Source organism: Chanodichthys erythropterus, chromosome 14, assembly GCF_024489055.1.
Source record: "Chanodichthys erythropterus isolate Z2021 chromosome 14, ASM2448905v1, whole genome shotgun sequence".
Lineage (NCBI taxonomy): Eukaryota > Metazoa > Chordata > Actinopteri > Cypriniformes > Xenocyprididae > Chanodichthys > Chanodichthys erythropterus.
Window position 1 is genome coordinate 32,292,693 of NC_090234.1, and position 26,451 is coordinate 32,319,143.

At 38.8% G+C, this 26,451-nt stretch overlaps 2 protein-coding genes across 14 annotated transcripts; both read left to right on the forward strand.

Annotated features, from left to right (window-relative positions):
* Window positions 1–2,550: 2,550 nt before the first annotated feature.
* Window positions 2,551–20,545, forward strand: ddx3xa (DEAD-box helicase 3 X-linked a). Of its 13 annotated transcripts, none has more exons than XM_067410177.1 (21): window positions 2,551–2,898; window positions 4,430–4,481; window positions 4,668–4,715; window positions 6,043–6,102; window positions 6,483–6,575; window positions 6,666–6,737; window positions 8,096–8,272; window positions 8,533–8,668; window positions 9,237–9,350; window positions 9,451–9,550; window positions 9,661–9,796; window positions 10,929–11,026; window positions 11,141–11,242; window positions 11,336–11,496; window positions 11,603–11,747; window positions 11,898–12,042; window positions 14,168–14,349; window positions 14,423–14,540; window positions 14,623–14,776; window positions 14,857–14,981; window positions 15,331–20,545. In XM_067410177.1, exons 1-21 carry the CDS (start codon window positions 2,854–2,856, stop codon window positions 15,420–15,422), a joined length of 2,355 nt encoding a protein of 784 aa, XP_067266278.1. In that variant the 5' UTR covers window positions 2,551–2,853; the 3' UTR covers window positions 15,423–20,545. The 13 variants fall into 13 exon arrangements, with proteins under 13 accessions (XP_067266278.1, XP_067266281.1, XP_067266279.1 ...); XM_067410180.1 differs by having other exon boundaries at window positions 6,046–6,102; XM_067410178.1 differs by having other exon boundaries at window positions 11,144–11,242; window positions 15,331–20,518.
* A 1,193-nt stretch (window positions 20,546–21,738) lies between these two features.
* Window positions 21,739–25,908, forward strand: nyx (nyctalopin). Its single transcript, XM_067410510.1, has 3 exons — window positions 21,739–21,754; window positions 23,294–23,317; window positions 24,213–25,908. The coding sequence occupies exons 1-3, from the start codon at window positions 21,739–21,741 to the stop codon at window positions 25,595–25,597; spliced, it is 1,425 nt and encodes a 474-aa protein (XP_067266611.1). The 3' UTR covers window positions 25,598–25,908.
* The last annotated feature ends 543 nt before the right edge of the window (window positions 25,909–26,451 follow it).

Genomic DNA, 26,451 nt, shown 5'->3' on the forward strand with positions numbered 1-26,451 from the left:
TGTCATTACATTGTTTAGAGCATAAGAAACAAATGGGGAAAAAACAATTTTGAAACATTATATTTTATTCATATGTTATGGTATGTCCTCTGTAGTGGACACCAGGACTAAGTTAAATAAAATGACATGAAATGACATCAAAAATCAATTTTTAGGCTTCAGGATTGTTTTTAACCAAACTTTGTATAAAGACGATTCTCAACTATGTTATGAAAGATATAATGGAATTAATTGATATACCATTTTACATTATGCAATATGTGGGTAAAATAGCCATGCATGTGTTTTCCCATTCAACATGCATCTATACACTGTATCTAATTTGCATATTAACGTGTTCTTGGAGCAACATGCAATGAAAAAAGAAATGTAATAACGGGAGTAATAATTGTATCTAATATATAATAATTATTAAAATATAATAAAATATAATTATTAAAATATGATCATAATAATATCTAATAATTAATAGGAATATTGATATATAATTTATTTCCCTAAATGCCTGATAAACATGATTTTAAGTCCTGTTGTCCTCTACAGTGGTCATGTATGAAATCAGTGTCGTTTTTCGTAACAGAAAGTCATATTTTGATTGGAAACCCCATAACATTTTTCTGAGATGTTGATTTATAGCAAACAATTTGAAAATTAATCCGATTTAAATGATAATTACAAAATATTATCATATTTCCATAAAAGTGCTAATTTTCATTTTCAGACATATTTAAAGACTAAGAAGTTGTTGTTGTCATGGCAAAACCTCTACAAATTTGGTATCTCTGCAAAGCCCTGAATGTGCTCTTTACAGGACATCCATCCTTAAAACTGTGACATGTACAATGTCAGAGAAAATCACTAAAATATAACGCACACTACAGAGGACAAAAGTCTAATCCTGGGTCCCAGGAGGATATGGAAGCTGCTCCTGATGAACAGAATGAACATCATACCTGCATGCTTAAGTCTTCCCAGTTAACACACAACGTACAATTTATTGGTACTTTTTTGATAATTTCATGACTTACTAATTGACAACGTTCATAATTTACACAAATTCAGAATTTAGCTGATCAACATTTTGTCCCACAAGGATTTTTGCAAGTATGGCAGAAAATGCTCAAAGATAAAACATGTTAATTTTTATCCAAAAAGCCCCCCTAGAACTTTCTAGTCGCCTTGCACACTGAGTGAGTAGAATACTCCTGAACACACTGACAAATTATGCAGTATACAATCTTTTTTTGTTTTTGTTGCATAGCAGATTTGTGTCAAATTATATACATAGGGAATGAAAGCTAATAAGGCCTTACATTATATAGAACCACTTTCTATAAAATAGTTCTCTCGGTAGATTTGAGTTTCACAGTATATGAATCATTCATCATCACTATCATTTTCATTGTCGTCATCATCATCCTCTGTGTTGACTGAGAGCACATGGTACTAGATAATATTCACCTCTAAATTATTTACAATTTCTATAGTTTATAAATACAAATATTAGAAAAACAAATCTGGAAATAAACGCAATTGAATGTGAGAGTTAGTATACAGAATTTCATAGATATCATTTTATGTATCACAGAAGTGGCAGAAGTTGAAGAAACACCCATTAAAAGTATTGGTAACACTTTACAATACGGTTCATTAGTTAAACATTAGTTAATGTATTAACTAACATGGACTAACCATGAGCAATACATTTGTTCCTGTATTTGTTAATCTTTGTTAACATTAGTTAATAAAAAATATGGTTGTTCATTGTTTGTTCATGTTAGTTCACAGTGCATTAACTAATGTTAACGAGATTTTAATAATGTATTAGTAAATGTTGAAATTAACATTATCAAATATTAATAAATGCTTTAGAAGTGCAGTTCATTATTAGTTCATGTTAACTAATGTAGTTCATAACTAATGAACCTTATTGTAAAGTGTTACCAAAGTATTTATATATTCTGTATATGCATTGGACAAACTGGCTAAAATGGTTGTCTATTATTTAAAACTATGCTATTGTATATTGTGTTCAGTTTTGTTTCATTAAACACATAAATTCAGTTACCTTAATAATGTAAAACATAGCATTTTATGTATCCTAAATACATAAATAATGTTCCTCACATTTTACATAATTTGAAAACAATAGAAGATGACCTGTTGACGAGATATATTTACCTTGATCTATATATAGAATGCATTTGAAAAGTAGCATAAATTAATAATAAATGCGTGATAAATAAGTTAATAAAAACTGGGACATAAAAGTGTCAGCCAGAAGTAGAAAAACTCAAAAAGGATTTATATATTGTTGAATGAGAATATTAATTATTCATTTACATTTTTAAAACAAAAGTACAAAGTAAGAATACAGAAGTACTAGGATTATCAAAGCTCACAACACTTAAAATAAATATATATATATATATATATATTTCCCCCCCTTTTTTTCCACATTCCTTGCCAGGAGACGGCTAACATCTCGCGATATTTCGGGCGCTGTGACGTCTTTCCTCCGTTCGCTGATCCAATGGCATTTAGCCTGAAGCCAACAGCTACAGCACACACTGGGCTGCCATCAGCACAGCGGGCAGAAGACGGAGCCGTCCTGAAAGAAACTTAAATTTCGTTTTTTTGTCCATACAAGGCCTGAGGGAGGATAACTTACACTTAAACATTTCCTTCTCTTTTCCCCACGGCGGTATTGGCACAAAAAGCCCTTGGAAAAGGACAGGACTACAAAAGAACAAGTGACGTCGTAATAAAAGGAGTCTTGGCTGAAATCCTTTAGACAACAAAGAAACGGCTTCTCGGAAATAAAGGAGTAATCCTCACTTATTCTCTTTAGTTATGAGTCATGTGGTCGTCGACGGTTCACACGGTCTAGAGCAGCAGGTACGTTAGGCTATGAATAACGTTATGTGTTTATACGTGAGCTTTGTAATCGCTTTGATCGGTTGGCTTTGACACGCAGGCTACGTCTCAAAACCTAGTGAGCTGCCTTCATAGACAGCATTTTTGCGGCAGCGCAGTGCTCTGAGTGCTGTCAAAGAAGGCGCTTCAGTAGGTGTTGAGTCACAGCCGCAATTCCTCGTGTTATAATATTTCCTTTCGTTAAAGTTATACAGTTTACGATATATATAGACACAGTCATTTCTTATGTCCACATTTTAGAGTTTAAAATGTTGTTTTATACACAGCCGACGCCTTTTCCTGTTTATCTGTTTAGTTTTTTTCCGCGTCTCGGTAACCGGCATACCAGAATCGAGATCAGTATTCAACTTTTCCCGTCATTGTAACACCAAATAACTGTTAGAGTTTCTATCGGGTTATGTAAACCGTTTGTCTTCTTGCAAGTACAGTTAAAAACGCATAGCGTCGAAATTTGTCGGACATTTGAGTCTGCGGCCTGTAACGTTAGTGCTATGCAACCATTAAATTGGTTAAGACTGAATATTTTTTTTACATGGAACAGGCTGATGACGGATTATACATGTTTATCAATTTCTTGATCATCCACTATAACCAATTCGAAGTGTATCTCTCCTGGTGTTATGATCATAGGCTTTAGGCTCGACTAGGGCCATGACGGCTTGCCAAACATTTGTGGCAGGCGCTTTTGAAATTTGATTAACGTTAACGTTAACTAATTTAACCTCAGCGGGTACATTTGTGGCCGAAAATGAGTTTAAAGCGTCTAAAAAAGAGATTTGTAGTAATTTTTATACAGTTGACAACTATAAATGACCTCGCATACTGTCTTGATTTCATGTGACATTTTTACATGGCTGATGTAAACAGTCACGTGACCAGAGCTAATTACGCTTTACCCCTCTGAACGATGACGTTTGTGGTCTCAGTGGTCTCAAACTCAGTTCCTGGAGGGCCACATCTCTGCACAGTTTAGCTCACTCACACCTGCTTGGAAGTCTCTACTAATCCTGAAGACCTTGATTAGCTGGATCAGTTGTGTTTGATTAGGGTTGGAGCAAAACTGTGCAGAGCTGTGGCCCTCCAGGAATTGAGTTCGAGACCACTGGTATAGAGACAATGTGGTACAATATAATTTTCTTTTTTGTTCCGATTGCTCCATCTCAATGCATGCACAGTTACAAGGCATGTCAGTGGTCACAACTGTCATCACTTACTCCACCCAATTTTTGTTCTAAACTTATTTGACTTTCTTGTGGAACACAAAAGGACATGTTAGGCGGAGGATGTTTTATTTTAATTGCATGGAAAAAATATGCACTGAAAATGAAAGGTGATTGAGGCCGAACTTTGTGTTCCATGGAGGAAAAAAAATCACACTGGTTGTCAACCTAGCCAATTCCATGTTACCAGATTTTAATTGGATAAACTCTTATGCTCAGTAATGATTTCTGTTTATACTGCTTGGCATGACCCTCTGCTCTTTGTCTTTCAGCTTGCTGTCTTAGACTTGAACTCAGCTGATGGACAGGGTGTTGGCACTGGTCGTAAGTTTTATTTCATTTAGTGCTTTTAAGACATTTAGATAAATTGCCCATGGAAAGCACAAACAGCCTTCTCATTGTTGAAATTCCCCCTAGTGTTCCTGAACTTTAATTTTAAATGCACTCAATGTAGTGTTAAAAAAAAAAAAAATCAAATTAATAAATAAGTGAATGTCTTTCGTCTTTCAGGGCGTTACATTCCTCCTCATTTGAGAAACAAAGACGTATCACAAAATGGTATGTTATTCTGGTTTACTTTACAAACCATGGATTGTTTTACTAAATGAGAAGTTTGCAGATGCAAAGTTTTGAATTGAGTTTTGGCCTTTGAGTTGCTCTTTATTATAATTTTATTTGATGGGTGCTTTTGTTTTTCTTAAATCTCTATTGATTTGCAATTGCTGTCATGTGAAAATACTTGACAGATAAAAGCACTTCATGGCTTGTCAGCTAGGGATGCTCTGATCGATCGGCCGTAGATCGTTATCGGCCAATAATCACATTCTGCGACTCCATTGGGAGTCACTAAAATTGGTCCTGTCTCACAAACCAATCGCAGTTTGAGTTAAAACCGTAAATGGTTGCCGCCGACATGCATGTAAACATTATACAGATGAGGCTTTTGTGCCACATTCTGCTTCGTAACTTTACACGAAACATTAGTAAACCATAGTAAATCACACATCTTTATTTAGAGCAGTTTGTCTCGATTCATTCGAGCCAACACACAACATAACGTGATGCATAGATCTTGAGAAAATCCTCATGGAGTGACATGACATGCTGCGTGGCTAAAGCTATAGGACTTCCAGGATCTGAAATTTTATCCAATGGAATCTCGATTTCGGGTATGGTGGATAGGGACGATGTGTCGAGACCAATCGGACATCTGGAGCGCGCTTGTATTTGATTGATTGACAGGTCTTGATTTACAGTGCTTCATAGAATAGGAGCGCACAGTTCAAACAGTGCTGACAACTAAACCAAACATGATTTTATTTCGTGTCATATATATATACTTTATAATTGTCAATGTCAAGCATGAATAATAAAATAAATCGATAAATTCCATCACTTTTTGGGGGGTTTTCTCAGCTGTGTTGTAACCTCAGAACCTCCAAACATGATCAAATCATTTTCAAAATTTAAAAGAATGAGATCATGTACTTGATGATACCTTGTTTTTTGTAAAGTTACTAAAAGTAAGCCATTACTTTAAGTATGCCACTTGAAATCACATAAAATGATCTCAAATTCTCTCAGGGTTAGTCTAAATGTTTAATCTTTTCTTCGTTAGTCTGTTTCGGCAGCAAAAATCCTGATCAGTGCATCCCTAGTTAACTATAATATCTTTTAGGCTCAAAAGCACTTTTTGAATAGAGTCCCTTCTTTCACATCATTAAATCATTTTAGTGTATCATTTTCTCATTCCAATTTACATGAGCCACTCTCTATTTCATCACTTTAAACAATGATCTGTAGATCCTCTTAGATCTTAAAATCAATGCTTTATAATCGGTTGAGTTTCTTTCTACACTTTGACTTCATTCTTGTTTTTTCACAGCAGGAAATGCTTATTCCTCTGGTAGACAGAGCGGTTATTCAGTGGCACCAGTACAGAGCTGTAAGTCTTGGTCAGGTTCTGCTGAAGGTGCTTTGCTTCCAAGATGCATGAAAATTTAATTCCATGCCTTCAGAGCCAGTACTTTGAGGCCAGACATTTAAAGCAGTTTCAAAAAGTGTGAGGTTCACTCAACACTCTGACAACTGGAAGGAGCCATTTTTGAGTCTAAAAAGCTTTGATAGCTTTGTCTGACTGCTCCCTGTGATTATTCAGCAGCTGCGGTTGCTTGCATTCCTCTCCTTTCTTCTGTTCAAATTGTCTCCCTAAATGTGAACGAATAGGAAAGAGGCTTGTATATGCAATGGCATGCGCACACACACTCCTTTTGAATGCTTTTAAATATTTCGGCATCTTGTGACAATGTGAAACTGTTCCCCAAGTTTCTCCCAAACAGTATCCTCAGAGTTGGCACCCTGAGGGAAACCAAAGATACAGGCATAACTGTCCAACTGGATGGAATGACTTTAGGACCGGTAACTATTCAAAACAACCTGATTTGCTCTTTGCGTTCCTCCCTTTGTGAAGGAATGGTTGTCTTTTAAGTGCCCTGTGCCTCTGCTCAGGTTCCCAGAGATATCCGTCCCAGGAGCTCTCATTTTATCACACCTACACTAGTGGCTGGCCGGACAGATGTGGTATATCTCTATGCATGTGACTTGTGCATTGTCCCTCTGTTCTGCTCTCTGCCCTCTGTGACATCACTGCATTTTAACTAGACCCTGAGACTGAAATTTGTGGTCTTTTCCCGAGATGCATTCTGATGCTACGTCAATAGCATGCCTAATCGTGTGGCCATTCTTTTTAAATACTAAGTGATGCTCATGTTAACATCTAACTAAACCACAACATAATTTGTTCACTCCAATTAGCTCAAGATCAACTGATCTGAGCTTTGACATGTTTCACTGCTGCCACGTCAATTGTTTGGTTTTCATACTAGCCAAGAAACACCATGTTCTACTCTGACACCCCCCCCCCCCCCCCCCCCTTCCAAGTTTACATTTATCGGAAGACTACGTAGGTGAATGTTTATTTTACTTGAGGGGTTTCTTTGCTGTTTACTTTGCGTTCTATTGCACTTATTGCCTGACAAAAAGGGTATTTTGATGATTCCTCATCATGTTTGACTATTGCTTGGCTTTCTGATTAGCAAGTAGGTCAGCAGTGATTGTAGTCGTGGAAAGCTTTGTAAAGTAAATTTTGAATGATGTTTGGTTGTGTGGTATAACCACATCTGAGGCAGTACTTAGAAATGCAAATGATTTATTTTGGCCTGTTTTTGTAGACTGGAGTGTGTATGCATATGCATGTGTGCAGTCCTGGCTAATTTCTGTGTGTGTCACTTGCAGCCTCTCCTGCGCATACCGACAGCAGTGTAGCCACCGATGGAAATGAGGACGCAACCAGTGTTATCAGCTGGGCTGATCGCTGTGGTAAATTAGAGCAATGGACGGTGGCATGGCTTGGCCTGCTTTTGCCGGTTTTTGGACAGAAATTGATCACCCATTTATGTGGTGATTCATCTGTATAAGCTCTAGCACTTGTAAGATTTTTCTTTTTGTATGTCTTCACACAAAGAACATTGCATTATAAAAGGTCACATTATGTGATTTTTGGAGTGTGTGTGCTCTTTGTTCCTTAAACTTTTTTTTTTCTCAGAATGGAATAGCTGGGTGAGTCACTAGGCTGACCAAACAGGTTGATTTGTATGGTTTTGTAAACACCAGGAGTGCCAGTTCTGCCCAAAGATACATATTGTGCTCTGTGTTCTTGATCTGCTTTTTTGAGAAGTGCCGTGATCCTGTTTATCTGGTTCACTCAACTGACTTGAGTTGTTGCATTTTTGCTGCTGTAGGAGCAAATTGCTTACTGGCTTTTTCACATCTGCCACTCACTCACCATCACTGAAACCAGTCTTGGCTTTGAGCTAAGCTATAAATTGAGCCATTTCCTCAATCTTGATGTCCTCTACCTGCTTGTCATTTTTTGGAAGATTCTCCAGGATGGGACGTCGGGCGTAGCAATGGTTTCGTCAATGGGTATCATGATGGTCGTATGAATGGGACTGCAAACTTTGGCCGTGGACCTCCTCGCAATGACAGAGGAGGACGTGGTAGCTTTCGTGGAAGCAGGAACGGAGGTTCCTTCAACCAGCCAATGCATAATGCAGGTGAGAGTTTTGTAAATGATAAAATATACATTAAGGGTACTTTTACACGACAACCATGTACTAAAAGCTGAAAAGTTATTCCTTTGCATTTTTTGCGTACGGACGTCAACATTGTCAAAACGATCCCCGTTCACACGGATCCGTGAAAACGACTTAACACTGTGACGCAGGAACGTTTTCTGTTTTTAGTTGAAAACTGTGTAAATGTCCCCTTGCGAGTTGTGTATACATTTTTATTGTCTAACATGATTAAATTGTAGGTTATGGCACTTATGAGAACAAAGATGGAGGGTGGAACTCAGTGGTGAACAGAGATGCCTACACTAGCTTTGGTGGGCGTTCTGACAGAGGGAAGTCTGCGTTCTTCAATGACAGGGGAGCTGGCTCAAGAGGAAGGTGAGGAAGGGTGCAGTGGTTGTATTGTAACAAGGTTGTTTTAGATACAGTTCTTGACACCAATTTCAATATCTCCGCAAAAACTAATACTAGCCTAATTAATGCAAGTTAAAAAGTTCTCAAATTCCTAACAGTTTGTTTACTTAAGACATAAATGACTGTGTTTGAAGATACTTGCCAAGATGGACATTTTGCTGTGTTTTTTTTGTGCATTTGAACATTTAAGCTCAAAAAGGTGCCAAAAAATAACCTAATTTAGCTTTGTGATAATCCCGAATCCTCTACTGGTTTATTGTCTGATTTATCAGCCATCATTTCTACAAAGGTCGCCAAAAATTGTCGTACCCATGCTACAGATGTGAATGATGCCTCAAGTTGTGACTTGCGTTGCACTACTATTAATTAGCTATACTTTAGCTACTTTAGCTAATTTAATTATTTTATAATTCTATTGTTTAGAAAAGTAAGCTATATAATTACAGCTAAGCTTTTTAATGCATTGTGCTCAGAAGAAATTTAGTGTATTTATGCTGTGCTGCAGTGTTTCTAATATTTTTTTTCTTGGCAGATATGAGCGTGGAGGCTTTGGAGGAGGAACGGGAGGGAACAGTCGTTGGGTTGAAGAGTCCAGAGATGAAGAGGACTGGTCAAAACCAATGCCCCCTAATGAGCGTCTAGAAAAGTAAGTGGCCCACTGCTAATCGCACTGTGCCTTGTCTCCTGAGTCTATCTGTCGTTGTGATTAGGCCATTGTTTTCTCTTCTGTCTCTCTTGAACGACAGTGAGCTGTTCTCTGGCAGCAACACAGGGATTAACTTTGAGAAGTATGATGACATTCCTGTGGAGGCCACTGGAACAAACTCTCCTGGGCATATTGAGAGTGTAAGCCTAATGGTTATAGTGTCTTGTAGAATCAAGTGTCAATGCAAAACAAATGATGTGCAAGACTGGCAGATGAAATGTGTTTGGATAATTTCTGTTTGTCTTTTCAGTTCCATGATGTGGACATGGGCGAGATCGTTATGGGCAACATCAACTTGAGCCGCTATACACGCCCTACCCCTGTTCAGAAGTATGCAATCCCCATCATCAAGGCCAAGAGGGACCTGATGGCCTGTGCACAAACAGGTGGGTCATTAGACAGTGGACCACCGTGAAAGTCTGTTAGAGGAAAATGGTTTAAAATTGCATCCCAGTTGAACTGTAACAGCAGACTACATTTGCAATTATGTGATAAAGTAAAACTAAGCAAACAGGACATTTCTTTACTTTTTTTTTTTTTTGGGGGGGGGGGGGGGGGGCACTGTTGGACAATGCAAATAGCTTTAGCTGGACCTGCTAAATATGGCAAATACTGCTGATACTGCATTTTGTTGAGTCATTTACATAATGTAAACATTGACCCATTGTTTAAGTGAATACTATTCTGGTTGACTTGAGTAAAATGAGTAATTGTGAGAGGCCAAATTCATGCCATTGAATGAATAATTAAATGTTTTTCAAAAGTTTAGTGATGCATCCTTGAATGCAACTGAATGCAGAGTCCAAAAAGTGCCAAATGCCGTTACGCACCATTGGCCGGTGACTTTATTAGGAAATGCAACATAAACATTTTATTCTTGAATGGTGAGAATGGTAATCTGTAAGGCACATCATTAGACATTTGTATTGCTTTGATTTGAGTCACTCACATGTCAACTTTCTCATCTTCTAAAACTTTTACCTAACACTTGCCTTCATGTGGTCCCTTTACGTGAGGGTTAAGGCAAGCTCATACTACATGACTTTTGGCTGAATATTGCGGTCGCAAAAAGATTTCCCCTGGATCGCGGCCAAATCGGTTTTTGCTTCTTGCGGTCCCCAATGCTCATTAAGTATGAGCAGATCAGCGACATGATCTGAGCCTGTCTAAAGCAGTCACAGACTGCAGTATTTTCAAATCTGTTTGATATTATTGCCATGGGATCTTGACCAAATGTCTTGTAGTTTATGCACATCGTCAGCGTTGTGTAGCATGCACGCTGCTATGACAAGACGACAACAGATGTCAAGAAAGCAGTGTGAGCAGCACAGTCCTGTAGTGTGAGCTTGCCCTTAGATGAGCACTTCCTGTCTCAGCATGTTGGGATTTGTCAGAATAAACTGCATTGTTGACCAAGTTGTGCAAAGTGTGGCTTTAGCTGCCCTGTCAGGATGAAACTGCAGTGTGCAGCTGTTTGAGAGTGTGCTTAGTGTGTGTGTGTGTACTCTGTTCACTCAGGCTCGGGGAAGACTGCAGCCTTCTTGCTTCCTGTTCTCAGTCAGATCTACACTGATGGACCTGGAGAGGCACTGCAGGCCACCAAAGCCAGTGCCCAGGTTATTATACAGATCAATTTAATGTCTCTTTATTGGCTTAAAGTTGTGCAAAGAGTCTTGTGAGGAGATGGAAGTTCTGCTTCTGGGACTAATACATTTTGTTCTGGTCTTAAGCAGGAGAATGGAAAGTACGTCCGTCGTAAGCAGTTTCCCATTTCTCTAGTCCTGGCTCCAACCAGAGAACTTGCTCTTCAGATTTATGATGAGGCCAGAAAGGTATATCTTACTTGAAGAACTAATTACAGTTTTGCAACAGTCGGTTCAATTAAAATCTTGTTTCACAACAAATTTTGTTCTCATCTTCTGCAGTTCGCTTATCGCTCCAGAGTGCGCCCGTGTGTAGTATATGGAGGCGCAGATATAGGCCAGCAGATCCGTGATTTGGAAAGAGGCTGTCACCTGCTAGTGGCCACACCTGGTCGTCTGGTAGACATGATGGAGCGAGGCAAGATTGGCCTGGACTACTGCAAGTAAGTGCAGCACAGAAAAGATCTACGCAGATGGCAGAATCATTGTAGGTTGTTTTTAACCTCCAATACATCTTGGTTCTGAAATGACTTGATATGTTTTGTGTAGATATCTGGTGTTGGATGAGGCAGACAGAATGCTTGATATGGGTTTCGAACCCCAGATCAGACGTATTGTGGAGCAGGACACTATGCCTCCAAAAGGTGCTCGTCAGACCATGATGTTCAGTGCCACCTTCCCGAAAGAGATCCAGGTATGCATGCATTTAATTTGAGGCTCATTAGCAAGACTCAGTATGAACCTCTATTAATAAGGAACTCTTTACATCTGTACTATTTTTATTTTTTTATTATTATTATTATTATTATTATTATTTTTTTTTTTAATTTAATTTTATTTATAGATTCTGGCCCGTGACTTTCTGGATGAGTACATCTTCCTGGCTGTGGGCCGCGTGGGCTCCACTTCAGAGAACATCACCCAGAAGGTGGTTTGGGTGGAAGAGAATGACAAGCGCTCCTTCCTCCTTGACCTGCTCAATGCCACAGGTCAGATGCCTTTCCTTGTCCACTGTCTTACTGTAGCTGCGTTTTCATTACTCTTCAAACTGAAAATATGCCCAATGGAAACACAATTCTTCAAGCTTGCATGCGGTGGTTTTTCAGGCAATTCGAAAAAGGAATATTTCTCAGAACTGCAGTAGAAAGTTATTTCACATTTACAGGTCATCTGACGTATGTAATAGTTGATCCTTCTTTAAACATGGCATAGTATGTTTGGACAAGACAGAGTTCTTTTTTGAACTCATAAAAGACCAATGCCAAATGCCATTATTTATCAAGACCTCAAAGCAGATAGGAGGGAGAAACACTCAAACACCTCATTCGTGGCCGTTCCCAAATATAAGGGGCTTTCCTTGCTATTTGTGCTTGAATAACATGCCTGTCTCCTCTGATAAAAAAAATAATGGCTAGTGTAGTGGCTGTGATTATACTATAGACACCCAAAAATGAAAATTCTGTCATGTGTGAATGAATTGCTCACCCTCATGTCGTTCCACACCCGTAAGACCTCCGTTCATCTTCGGAACACAAATTAAGATATTTTCGATAAAATTTCAATGAGGCCTGCATTGCCAGCAAGACAATTTATACTTTCAATGCCCAGAAAGCTACTAAAGATTTATTTAAAACAATTAATGTGACTACAGTGGTTCAACCTTAAAGTTATGAAGGAACGAGAATATTTTTTTTGTTCACCAAAAAAAAAACAAATGACAACTTTATTCAACAATTCGCTTTCAAAACACTGCTTCATGAAGCTTTACGAATCATTTGTTTCGAATCAGTGGTTCGGAGCGTGTATCGAACAGGTATCTAACTGCTAAAGTCACGTGATTTCAGTAAACGAGGCTTCTTTACGCCATAACTGTTTTGAAATTTCAATGGTACACCACTGGGGGGTGCGTGGCTTCTGACTTTTTTTTTTTTCATTTATTTTTTTTTTTTGCGCACAAAAAATATTCTCCACTTCATAACATTAAGGTTGAACCACTGTAGTCACATGAACCATTTTAAATGTGTCTTTAGTAGGTTTCTGGGCATCTGAAAGTGTAAATTAACTTGCTAACAATGCAGGCTGCACTGAGCCATCAGATTTTATCAAATATCTTAATTTGTGTTCTGAAGATGAAAGAAGGTCTTAAGGGTGTGGAACGACATGAGGGTGAGTAATAACTGACAGAATTTTTTTACCATCTTTGGGTGAACTAACCCTTTAAACCTACCATGATTTTTGGAAAGACTTTAGTAACTTTAGACTTTTAGACTTTATTAAAATTACACTTTAGTCGCATAACATCAGTTAATGGAAACGCCATCATTTCGCAATAGCACATTCAGAAAATATTGCAAAAGTTGTGTAACTTTGTAATGGAAACCCGGCTAATGTCAACGGGTCCTTGTTGTAAGAATAACAGACTTGGTCAAGCTCTGTGTGAACAGATGGTATACGTGGGTGTACAAATTTTATATTGTAGCAGAACATTTTTAAAAATATTGTTAATAGAGTGTAATAGAGTCTGGTAAGAAATGTTTCCCTCCATGGCTCATGCCGCAGAAGAGATTAAGATACTTTAGGTTTTTCCGTTAAGCTAATAAAAGTGTAGATACAGTGACTGGGTCTTTGAAGCTCTCGCGTATATCCATAGCAACACAGTACTGAGTCACTGGTGCTTTTAGATTTAGAAGTCTTGTCGGTCATTGTTACCATGCCAACATTATCTAAGCAAGGACTGTAGCAGAAGGCTTCTGTTAGTATCTTAAAGGGCAGGAAAGAGTCACGTAGTGGAACACTTTTTTTTTTTTTTTTTTTTTTTTTATTTATTTATTATTATTATTATTATTATTATTATTATTATTATTATTATTATTATTATTATTATTATTATTATTATTATTTAAATGTCTGTGTGCTCTACAATTTCATCCTCTTACGTGCAAATTGGAGTCTTGAAACTTGACTATAGTAGTTGACTACCAAAACTTGACTATAGTAGATATGCAAACTGGCTGATATTGCACTAAATTCAGAATTACGGTTACAAATGCACAAATACACTTCTGCATTTGGCAGATGCTTTTATCCAAAGTGACTAATACTGTCTCCTTGCAGGCAAGGATTCTCTCACACTGGTGTTTGTGGAGACTAAGAAGGGTGCAGATGCTCTTGAGGACTTCCTCTACCGCGAGGGCTATGCCTGCACCAGTATCCATGGCGACCGCTCTCAGCGTGATCGTGAGGAAGCGCTCCAGCAGTTCCGCTCTGGACGCTGCCCTATCATGGTTGCCACTGCTGTGAGTAGAGTCTGTGAGCTCACTGTGGTTTGCCTTGTGCTTGTTTTGACTGATTGTGTTTTTGTCTTGATAGGTGGCTGCACGTGGCTTGGACATCTCCAATGTGAAACACGTGATCAATTTTGACTTGCCCAGTGACATTGAGGAATATGTCCACCGCATTGGTCGTACAGGCCGTGTGGGAAACCTTGGTGAGTTTGCTGTTTATAGAAATAACTTGGAGGCATCTTATTTTTGCCAGAACATCTGTTTGAATTATTGATATGTCTTCAGGGCTGGCCACATCCTTCTACAATGATAAGAACAGCAACATCACTAAAGATCTGCTGGACATCCTGGTGGAGGCCAAACAGGAGGTGCCCTCCTGGCTTGAGAACCTAGCCTACGAGCACCAGCACAAAAGCACCAACCGTGGACGACCCAAAAGGTAGGGAAACCTTCTTCTCTCCAAATCTCCAAACTGGATTTGTTTATTTTCCAGACTCATGACATGTTACTCCTCTTCAGGTTCTCTGGTGGCTTTGGGGCCAGGGATTACCGCCAGATGGCTGGGGGTGGGAATACTTTTGGCAACCGTGGTGCTCGCAATGCTGGTGGCCATGGAGGGAACAGAGGTTTTGGAGGCAATAAGGGTTAGTTTCATTTTAATCCCCATTTTATGATTTGTCGAGTTAACATTTTAAGGTTCAATTAGTTAGGCCATTCCTAAAGCTTAAATTAATGATAAACGATCAAATCTATTTTACAGCATTTATTATTATTATTATTTTTTTAAAAGGTTATTTACTTCTCTATTTATTAAATTATTGTAAAAGTGAATTATATTGCATAATTAACATTTATTATTTATAAATAGATAAACTAACGATGAACAATTTTTATTTTTTACTAATGTAAAGTGTACATTTTAAAGTGGAATATGTTTGTTTTTTTATATCATTGAATTATTGAAAGCGGTCCTGACATCAGTGTCTGTTTTAGGTGGCTTTGGGAGTTTCGGCAGTGACAGCTACGGGGGCAACTATGGAAACTATGGAGGAAACTATGCCCAGGTGGACTGGTGGGGCAACTAAAAAAATGTTTGCCAAGCTAGAGCTGAACGGAAACCACATGTTATCATAGCCAGACTCTACCCTCGTGTAGCTTTATGAACTCGGTACATTACACGCTGTGATTCTCTGCCCACATTCTAAAGGGAGCTGATCTGTGGCAAAACCGGAGCAGAATATCAAGGATGCTCACTTGTGTATTTGATCTATTACAGCACCTAGGTTTTTGACTTTTTTTTTTAATATTTTTTTTTTATTTGTTTAAAAAAAAAGAGGATCATTTGTATGTGAATGTACTGTGCCTTTTTGAATATAGACAGGAATTTAGTTTTGTTCATTTCGAGTGAACTTGGCCAAGAGCTTAATTTGTTTTGTTTTTTTGCTGTAAAGGCATTTGAAAGCTTGTACTTTGGCAAATACTCAAACCTTGGCAAATACTGGGATAATGTGACTCGATGAGTTGCTGTTCCATTTGAACTTCAAATTATCACCGATATCATGAAGCCAACAATACAAGCCAGAAAGCAAAGCACCATCACAGGCACTTTGCAGACGTCTGAAACGTTCTGTGAAGCAACTGTGTCACAAGGGACAAATCGGTCTGACTTAGTTTTGTTTTGCTCACTCTATCCTGGAGAGACACCTATTTAGGAATATGGTTGTCTTGAAAAGGCCATTCCAGTTGTGATATTCATGATGAAATATTGCAAACACTCAGTGTTTGAAAATTCAAAATGCTGGAACTTCTTAATCCACTTGTTTTAATTGACTTGACAGTGTTATGGCAGCTAGTAAGAACCACATGCTAGCCACTGTAAGTGGGCAGCATTTTTTGTTAACTTTTTTTTTTTTTTTTTTTTTTCTTCTCCGAAACAACATTTTAGAGAAGCAGATGTGATTTTATTGAAAAACTCTAAGGTTTTTTGGTAAAATGTTTCTTTACAAATGTCAGCAAAACAAAAAATGCCTGCCATCCTGAAAGTGAAGTTCAAATGGCTACAAATGGACCACAGAACCAAAGCGGCCGTGCCTTTGGAACATGACCGCTTTGGTCATATATACGCATGCTAGTGTTTTGTTTTTTGGTCAAGAAGAGAAGACTAATGAATTGTTGCAGGCTTTCTTTTAATACAAACGTCCTCTCTTTTCAAGCTGCGCAGCAGGCATGGCTCCCTTTTCTGTAGGTAGAGGCAGCGTGAGAGTTCATTTTGAGGCATCGGCGGATCCGAACCAGGAGTTTGTTTGCGTTGGGCCTGACGCGAGTGCAGTTAGACAGGCCACCATTTTAGCTTGTGTCTGGTCCCGCTGTTCTTTGCGGGAGCTGGACACCAGGTATACGAATGCTGTCAGCTCCTAAAATTCATCTGGTTAGATGTGAACTAAACCACTGGCTGAGGAGCCAGTTTTCTGCTTCTTTTCTTGAAAAGGAAGGAAGCGGTCGAGCGGAGGAGAAATAAGGCATTTATCGCAAGTGCAATAGATATTCTTCTCAAGTGAGTTGTGCCTTGACTTATTTTTGTTTTTGTTTTTTAACTGATGAATTCAAGCAGATGCACTGACAGTATTGAGAACTTCAAGTTGAATGGTGCTACTTTAGTTAGGTCTAGGCCCGTGTACGTTGTGCCCATCAAGTTTTACAAAGTTCTTTTATTGCACATCTCGAGTTTTATACACGTGTCTTGAGTGCATGTCCTCAAGCTTCCAAATATTGTGTCAGGAGACTGGAGAGACGCAGCTTGTTTACAAAAGGGGAAGGGTTCTCACTATTTACCAGGATTTATTTGGGACCAGGGCGATCAGCAGTGGGGAATTTAGCTATTTGCACACAGATTTCTAGATTCTACTTTTGCTGCTAGTTTTGTGTAATTTATTAAGCATTTTTTGAGAAATATTTATTTTTATAAGCCTCAAAGTGATTCTTTGAAAGTTTCAAGTAACTTGACCAAAAGACAATACCTAAACACTGGCACTTGAATGTTGAATGTCACCTGTATGCGTGAAAAATTTCTATATTTCCGGGTAGCGTGAGCTTTTTAATGTTTCAGACATAATGGACTCGGTCAGTTTCCACAGCTGTTAAAGGCCTAACGGCACATTGTCGCTATGGAATTACCAATTGGCTTTCAAAATTGGAAACAGGGAAAAAACATGCCAAGGTTTGGAATCAAAAGTCATTTAAAAAAGTTAAAAAAAGGAAAAAAAGTATCAGTGCAAAAAGTGTCCAGATTCTCCAAATGTGTGCTTTTTTTTCTGTCCAACAGATTGACATTTGTTCTGTTGACGTTTTGTTTCTGTCAATGTCTGGCACATGGCAACTTTCAACACGTGGTTGATCTCTATTGTATTTACATATACGGTGACTCTGGTATTAGTCCACTCAGGAGAAGCTGCAAGTGTCCACGCTAGCAATAAGTCTTAATATGTGTATTGGAAACACTGAAATCACACCCCTTGCCCTTCATTCAGATGGAAATAGGAGAATAGTTTGCTCCCTGAGAGGACACCAGAGCTCCTTAGATTTAGTATTTGCTTTGTCATAGCTTCTAGGCTCTGCACTGCATGAGACAACTCGGCTGTGCGTTTATTGTATGATTTTACCAAAATAAAAGTTTCTGATGCAAATTCCTTACAAATCAAGCATGGTTTCTTAGGTGTTTGATGTAGCTGAAATTTGGTCAAACATTGTAACGGCTGTTCTTAATTTGAACTCTGTGGAGTTATATGACATTTAGTTGATGCCAGTTTGTTTACAAATAGAAAATTTCCTTCTTTACTTAGTGTCCTGTGTCTTATTTCCTATACTTTCAATGGGTGATGCTCCATGTGGCTGGTACCTGATGATGATGATGATGATGATGATGATTCAAGTGTTCAAGCTTTATGACCCTCTGCCTGAAATTCAGTTTTTAAGGGGCGGCTTTTCTAAGGCTTGTCAGTAAACGGGCGCTGTTATGATTGGCTAACATCGTTGCAAAGGAAACCCTATCAGTGGCCACTCGTTCTGACAGCAACATCGTGTCGGCTCAGATCTGGTCCGCGTGTAATCCACATGTACCAGATGTGGGCTGGATCTGGGCCACACTATGTTGCTGTCTGGGGAGTGTCTGTAAACCACGATTTTATGTGGATCATGTTTTCAAAACGAAGCATTATGAAATTATTAACTTGCAGTTTGTGGCAATACCCAATATTGGCTGCTTCATCTTTCGACAAAAGTTTTATTTACAAACTCTCCATTACATTGTGTCTCGTTTACAAAATAAATGCTTCGAACAAACGCATAATCCGACGTGATCCGGGTTGCCATTAAAATAAACGATCTACTTGTTTTCGACACTAGGATCATTCTGAAGTCTGTACAGGAATGCAAACAACCTATTTAAAGGGTTAGTTCATGCTTGAACGGATGATTTCACACAAAATTGTCAGTTGTCAAAATTACACTCAAGTATCCTAGTAAACAGTCAGTTTTGTCTTAAGTGAACAAACAGTTGAGAAAGAAAACGCATGTGTACAGTATCCATATATTGGATCCATACATTAGGTCTTAAAATGACACTATCCTAATAATCCTGCTGCTGTCTGCATTATTAATGTTAAGCAAACAACAAAGGACAAAAAAAAATCACAATCTACCTGGAATAACCTACTTGAAAAGCACCGTTTATTTCATTTGTATACAAAACCGATTCCAAAAAAGTTGGGACACTGTACATATTGTGAATAAAAAAGCAATGCAATAATTTACAAATCTCATAAACTTATCTATATATTCTATTGTGAATAAAATATAACATATTAAATGTTGAAAGTGAGACATTTTGAAATGTCATGCCAAATATTGGCTAATTTTGGATTTCATGAGAGCTACACATTCCAAAAAAGTTGGGACGGGTAGCAATAAGAGGCCGGAAAAGTTAAACGTACATATAAGGAACAGCTGGAGGACCAATTTGCAACTTATTAGGTCAATTGGCAACATGATTGGGTATAAAAAGAGCCTCTCAGAGTGGCAGTGTCTTTCAGAAATGAAGATGGGCAGAGGATCACAGATTCCCCCAATGCTGCGGTGAAAAATAGTGGAGCAATATCAGAAAAGAGTTTCTCAGAGAAAAATTGCAAAGAGTTTGAAGTTATCATCATCTATAGAGCATAATATCATCCAAAGATTCAGAGAATCTGGAACAATCTCTGTGCGTAAGGGTCAAGGCCGGAAAACCATACTGGATGCCCGTGATCTTCGGGCCCTTAGACGGCACTGCATCACATACAGGAATGCTACTGTAATGGAAATCACAACATGGGCTCAGGAATACTTCCAGAAAACATTGTCAGTGAACACAATCCACCGTGCCATTCACCGTTGCCAGCTAAAACTCTATAGGTCAAAAAAGAAGCCATATCTAAACATGATCCAGAAGTGCAGGCGTTTTCTCTGGGCCAAGGCTCATTTAAAATGGACTGTGGCAAAGTGTAAAAACTGTTCTGTGGTCAGACGAATCAAAATTTGAAGTTCTTTTTGGAAAACTGGGACGCCATGTCATCCGGACTAAAGAGGACAAGGACAACCCAAGTTGTTATCAGCGCTCAATTCAGAAGCCTGCATCTCTGATGGTATGGGGTTGCATGAGTGCGTGTGGCATGGGCAGCTTACACATCTGGAAAGGCACCATCAATGCTGAAAGGTATATCCAAGTTCTAGAACAACATATGCTCCCATCCAGACATCACCTCTTTCAGGGAAGACCTTGCATTTTCCAACATGACAATGCCAGACCACATACTGCATCAATTACAACATCATGGCTGCGTAGAAAGATCTGGGTAATGAAATGGCCAGCCTGCAGTCCAGATCTTTCACCCATAGAAAACATTTGGCACAAAGAAGACTTGGTTAAGTAACTAGTTAAGTAACTAGAAGCCTGTATTAGACAAGAATGGGACAACATTCCTATTCCTAAACTTGAGCAACTTGTCTCCTCAGTCCTCAGATGTTTGCAGACAGTTATAAAAAGAGGGGATGCCACACAGTGGTAAACATGGCTTTGTCCCAACTTTTTTGAGATGTGTTGATGCCATGAAATTTAAAATGATACATTTTCTCAGTTTAAACATTTGATATATCATCTGTTGTATTCTGAATAAAGTATTGAAATTTGAAACTTCCACCTCCTTGCATTCTGTTTTTATTCACAATTTGTACAGTGTCCCAACTTTTTTGGAATCAGGTTTGTATTTGTTTTACTGTATTTATTTGTGCTATTACTTGTAACTTGATTATTTGCTCTTATTTTATTACTGACTGGCCACTTGTCTTTAATGTTTTAAAATTGTTTTATGCTAGTAGTTTTAGCTGTGGTATCAAAATTGGAAAAGAGAATGGGCCCAGTTTCACAGACAGGACTTAGCCTAAGGCCTTAGTTCAATTAGGGCATTTAAGTAGCTTTCATAAATGTTCACTAGAAATTTTTTTTTACTGGTGTGGATCTTGAGACCGGACAATGGCCCTGGCAAATTTTAAGATCTGTCAGTGCAAGTTACTTTCAGTTAAAACAGCTCAAACATGCATTTAGTCTGCCAGGGATTGGTGTCAACTTTAATGACCTGTAAAAAAAATATTTATGGCTGGTAAATTTTCTTAAGTCACCAGCCACTGGCAGTTAGATGGGTCCTGATAATTCCAAACGTCTGATTTTACCAGTAGAAAAGGGCCTTTATTATTTTAAATGCATGTAGTCAGAGACAGAGTGCAAGCAGATGTGTCTAACATTGTGTATTTTCCACTTCAGAATCATTAATATTTTTATTCTGGTGTCACAATTTTCCTGTGCACTGGGGACCAGGACCATGTCCAAGCCTGTTCCATTCCACCTCATAATACCAAAGTTAGAATTTTAATTGAAATTGCATTTTGTTAACTTTTTACAACATGTCTTGCAATTTTATATACGCATGCATGCATACAACTCAAAGTATTTGAGTTAAAGTATTGTGATAGTATTGTAACTAAATACAGTATGTATCTTTTTAAATGATTGATTTCAACAATTCAAGTGATTACAAGACTTATAGGACACCGCATCTTAAAATTACCAGGTCTAAATGCATATTGATGAATAGCGATTGTCTAAAACAATGTAGGATCTCTTACAAATGTTAACATTTAAATTTTTTCCCTAAAATGGCAGGTGGTAGTCGGATAGTAGTCTGATGCTTCAGGGAAAACTGTGCCATTGCCTCAGCGGTGTCTTTAACTTTTTTTTTAATGACATTTTTGTAATGAAATGTTTCACTGTTAAATATTCTAAATATTACTCCTTGTGTGTTTATGAATATCTTTATGAAAATGAGATTATGTAACAAACTTGGCACTGTTATTTGATTTATGACTATAAAAGGGTGGTAAAACCCCTTCCCATTTCATGCTGTCAGCAATGGCACCACATGGAAGAGAAATATCACAAGACCTGAGAAAGAAAACAATTTCTTTACACCAGAAAGGTGAAGGCTACAAGAAGATCAGCAAAGCTTCACTTATCAGTCAGAATACTGTAGCAAAAGTGGTACAAAAAATCTCACAGACGTCTAGGTCGTCCACAGAAGTTAACACCTCGACAGGAGTGTCTTCTGATGAGAAGGGTTGAAGAAAATCGGCATGCAAGTTCACAGCAATTATCTAGAAAACCTAACTGGGGTGACTATTTCCTGTGACATAACACAGCGTACACTGCAGAGGAATGGCATGCATGGGTGCTGTCCACGAAAGAAGCCTCTCCTAAAGCCCAGGCACAAAAAAAGCCCACCTAGAGTTTGCCAGGGCCCATGCTGACAAAGATGAAGACTACTGGGACTCTATACTCTGGAGTGATGAGACCAAGATAAATGTTTTTGGAACTGATGGCTTCAAAACTGGCGTCGCAAAGGTGAGGAATACAAACACCGATGGGGAATTCTGGAGACAAGTTGAGCATCACTCCATCCAGCATCCAGTCTCTAAAAGAGGTCATTATTGAAGGATGGAAAAAGATAGATGTTGCAAAATGTCGCCAACTTGTTAATTCCATGCCTAGAAGTCTTGGTGCTGTCAATAGTAGTTTTTGTTGTGGGGTGTACTTATTTTTGCATCACCCTAATTTGAGTAAAACTGAAAAAAATGTGTAATCTAGGTTATATTATTAACCTTACTTTCATGTTATAAGTTAAACAGATGTTATATTAAAATTAGTCTTGTCAACATTTTGGAAATTGTTTTTGTGTTCATTGAGATATTGTTTAAAATGTTACTTTTTAAAGGGGGTGTACTCATTTACGCTGAGCACTGTATATTACTTCTGTTAGTGTCTTAGTGAAAAGTGACAATCTGAAATTGGGGTGGTAGAAGACCCTCTAATGAAAAGTGTTAACATAAAGTACTTGGCAAATGTTTCCTGAAAAGTTTACATTAGTTTGTTACAGTACCTTACGGTCACTGGTTTATATAAGGAGATTGCAGACTGTAATCTGCATGTACTATTGAGGCCTAGGGTCATTTCTGCTTGCTTTGATTTCAGAGTACTGCTTTAAATGCTTATAATCCTAGGATTTTTCTGCCATTAAGTGATGGCTTTCTGAAGGGGAGTTCTGATGTTAGTGGATGTGTGCACACATACAAACACAAATGCTGAGCGATAGAGCCTTTAATCCATTCATATTTTCACTTGGAGTGAAGCGGTACAGACATAGTCATGTTGGGCAAACTTGTTGATACCCTTTTATCAGTTGTCAGTGCAGATGGAACATTTTATTTGATGCCAAGATGTTCGGCAATTGTTTTTGAAACGTCTTCGTGGAAACTTAGAGGTTAATTTGCAAAATATTTCATGTTATCTTAAAAATCCACAGCTGAGAGAAACCAGTGATGTGTTTCATCGCAATTGCTGGTAAGTCCCTGATTTCTGCTGTTATTGTCCTTGGTGTCATCGGTTTGGTGTATTTCTTCAGCTATTCAATTCAACTGGTCGAGGACGTTACATTTAAGCATTTGCTCAAATTACAATGCGCTGCTGAAATACAGTATCTCTACTTATATGAATTTAAGGGAACAAACAAGACCTTGTGTATTTGTGTAATCTCTAATCTGTCCTTTCTTAATCACCATAATTTCAATGTGCAGAGCAGATGCAGGACAGAAGGAGGCCACACATTAAATTATTCCTCCAGTCTCTGATTGTGCTCTCTGTAATCGTCCCATAACTGCTGGGAGAACGAGACTCATTTGCAAAGTGATTGCTTATGCCGCATGACTAGCGTTTGGTTTCTGTATAATTATCATAATAGAGTCCTGGAAGTTCTCTCTGAAAGTTCATTAAAGGCTTTTCAGCATTTCTCTGCATGTTAGACCATGTAGTTCAAGTACAAACCCATAGTGTGGTATTCAATACAGAAAAATACAAAAACATAGGAAATTGTATACTCCTCCATTATATAAAATAGATTTCACATAGTCAAGAAATTCCATATAACAGCTTCATTCTGTAACCTAACTGTTTATTCAATAATATGAAATGGTTTAACTTTGTTTTTTGCAGTTTATAAACCCATTTAGGTATATCCAAGGTCCAGGTTTAGAATAGGTTAAAAGAGTTTAATCCGTTATTAGTTTTACATTAATGTGTGAATTTTTTTAAATGACCCATATATGCAATGTGTGACTGATATTTAGTTCAAATATTTCAAAACATGACCTTGACACAAGACCTTCATGAACATACTGACTAGACAACAATTTGTGGTTAAATGGCACCCTCTAACACATCTCCTTTCCCTTCTCTCCAGTGTACTTCCTCCTCCTCCCCTCTCACACCCTGGCCCTGTGGGCCTGCACTCGCTCCTGCCCTCCCAGTTGCACGTGTACTCAGGAGAAGAGCTGCAGTGTCCTGTGTGACCACGTCAACATGATGGACCTGCCCAAAGAGTTCCCATGCGAGGCGTCCTCCATCAACCTGGACAAAAACAGCCTAAAGTTTCTATCCGAGCGAGCCTTTGGCACCCTGCCTTCGCTCAAGACACTCTCTCTCGACCACAACAACATCTCCTTCATCACGCCCGGAGCATTTAAAGGGCTGCCCAACCTGATAGAGCTCAGTTTGGCCCACAACGAGTATATCCGATACCTGCACACTCGCACCTTCACGGCACTCAAACGCTTGGTGCGCTTGGACCTTTCCGACTGTAACCTGTTCAGCATGCCAGACCGGATCTTCTTGGAGCAAATCGCCCTGAAGGAACTGCTGTGTTTCCAAAACAACTTTCGACGCGTTCCCGGTGCCATACGGGGGATGGAAAACCTCACACACGTTTACTTGGAGCGCAACAAGATCGAAGCGGTGGCCTACACCTCTTTGTTGGGCCTAACCAGTCTCAAGTACCTCAACTTACAGGAGAATCGCATAAACGTGATACATGACGAGGCCTTCAAAGACTTAGTGCGTCTGGAGAACTTCTACCTGAACGATAATCTGTTGGTTGAATTGCCCCAGCAGGCTTTCAAGGGCTTAAGCAACTTGAAAATGTTGAATCTGGGTGGGAACCTGATCACCAATGTCTCCAAAACATGGTTCAGTGACCTGGTGGAGCTGGAGGTGCTGTACCTGGATCGAAACCGCCTGTGCTATATTGAGGAGGGCGCCTTTGAGAACCTGACGAGCCTCATCACGCTGCACCTCAACAGCAACAATCTGACTTCTCTGCCCTTCTCCGTCTTCCAGCCCATCTATTTCATCGGCCGCCTGTATCTCTTTCGAAATCCCTGGGAGTGTACCTGCGACCTGGAGTGGTTGAAGGAGTGGATGGAGAGCTATAAGTTGGTGAGGGACATTCCATGCGCATCCCCGTCCTCAGTGGCCGGATTGGACCTGAGCGAAGTTGTCTTCGCCCATCTGAACGGCACCTGTCTGGATCCTCCAGAGCTCAACCTGACCACATCTCTTCCTGACTACCCTACCATGGAGAACAAGTTCAACAGCCTAATCTCCAAACTGCTACTGCAGGAACAGATGGACGAGATGGTCAACGCCACGGATGGTCTGAGGAACGGCACGCAACAGGACCCCGCCGAGAGTCAGGTTTCTTCAGGACATGGACTGTTCGGTGCTGCTCAGACTGTGTTTCTTCTTGTGTTTCTTTTTCAAGTCCAGATTGACTGCATTAATGCCTCTTGAGAGTCTGGTGAATACCAAAAGGGGTTGAAGCGCATTCAAGAGTGGAAGTAATTTCCCAGTAGTTGGATGGGAAATGTTTGGATTTAAGGCTATGATGAAATGTTTGATCCATCTTGCCATGAGCAGTGCGTTTTCTCATGTTGAAAATGAGATTCTGGCAGGTATTATGGAGTTGGAGATGATCGTCTCTTTAAATGAATGGAAACTGGTCTTGAAGGGAAAGGAGTATGTTTTAAGCCAATGAGACTGTAAAAGACTTTTTGTCATTATGAAAGGCTTTATAAAAGTATAACTGATGGCCATTTTGTGAGACCTGCAACTAGTAGCACAAATGTTTTTACATCATTTTTAAAAAAAAATCTATAGTATTAACACGTCTGTGCATGTTCTGTTGCGTAACTTTGAAACATTTGTTGTGTAGGAGATTTATCTGATAAAGCTTCTATCATTTCAGCAGATGGCATAACACACTGTCCTCTATTGTTTGGTTCATTGAACTGGGTACGTTTCCAGTCTCAGAAAATGCATTAGTCTTCTTATTCCATAAATCTTAAGTGCACTCTGTAACATAAACTGCTTCATATTGTAACCAAATGAATTGGCTTTATCACCATATACTTTATGACCATTTATTTTCTCTATAGAGAGAGCAATGTGCATAGAAGGATGTCATACTCTGAGCCATGAGCTTCTGAGCGAAGCATTAGATTTGTGTGAGAATCTTTTTAATTGTTTTAATACAGATTTTTGTTCATTTGTGATTAATACTTTGAATAAACAAAGGTCACTGCATAAACAGTCACTAAAATGACTCCCATCCAGGTGCGATATTTGAGTGTTACTAAATCACTGAT

What these genes read in the sequence shown, in the direction of transcription:
- ddx3xa (XM_067410177.1), top strand. Translation starts at nt 2,854, where the DNA reads ATGAGTCATGTGGTCGTCGACGGTTCACACGGTCTAGAGCAGCAG. An exon ending in CTATCATGGTTGCCACTGCT is followed by an intron (nt 14,350 to 14,422) that starts GTGAGTAGAGTC and finishes TTGTCTTGATAG; the next exon opens with GTGGCTGCACGTGGCTTGGA. An exon ending in AGGTTTTGGAGGCAATAAGG is followed by an intron (nt 14,982 to 15,330) that starts GTTAGTTTCATT and finishes TGTCTGTTTTAG; the next exon opens with GTGGCTTTGGGAGTTTCGGC.
- nyx (XM_067410510.1), top strand. An exon ending in GTGTTTCATCGCAATTGCTG is followed by an intron (nt 23,318 to 24,212) that starts GTAAGTCCCTGA and finishes CCTTCTCTCCAG; the next exon opens with TGTACTTCCTCCTCCTCCCC.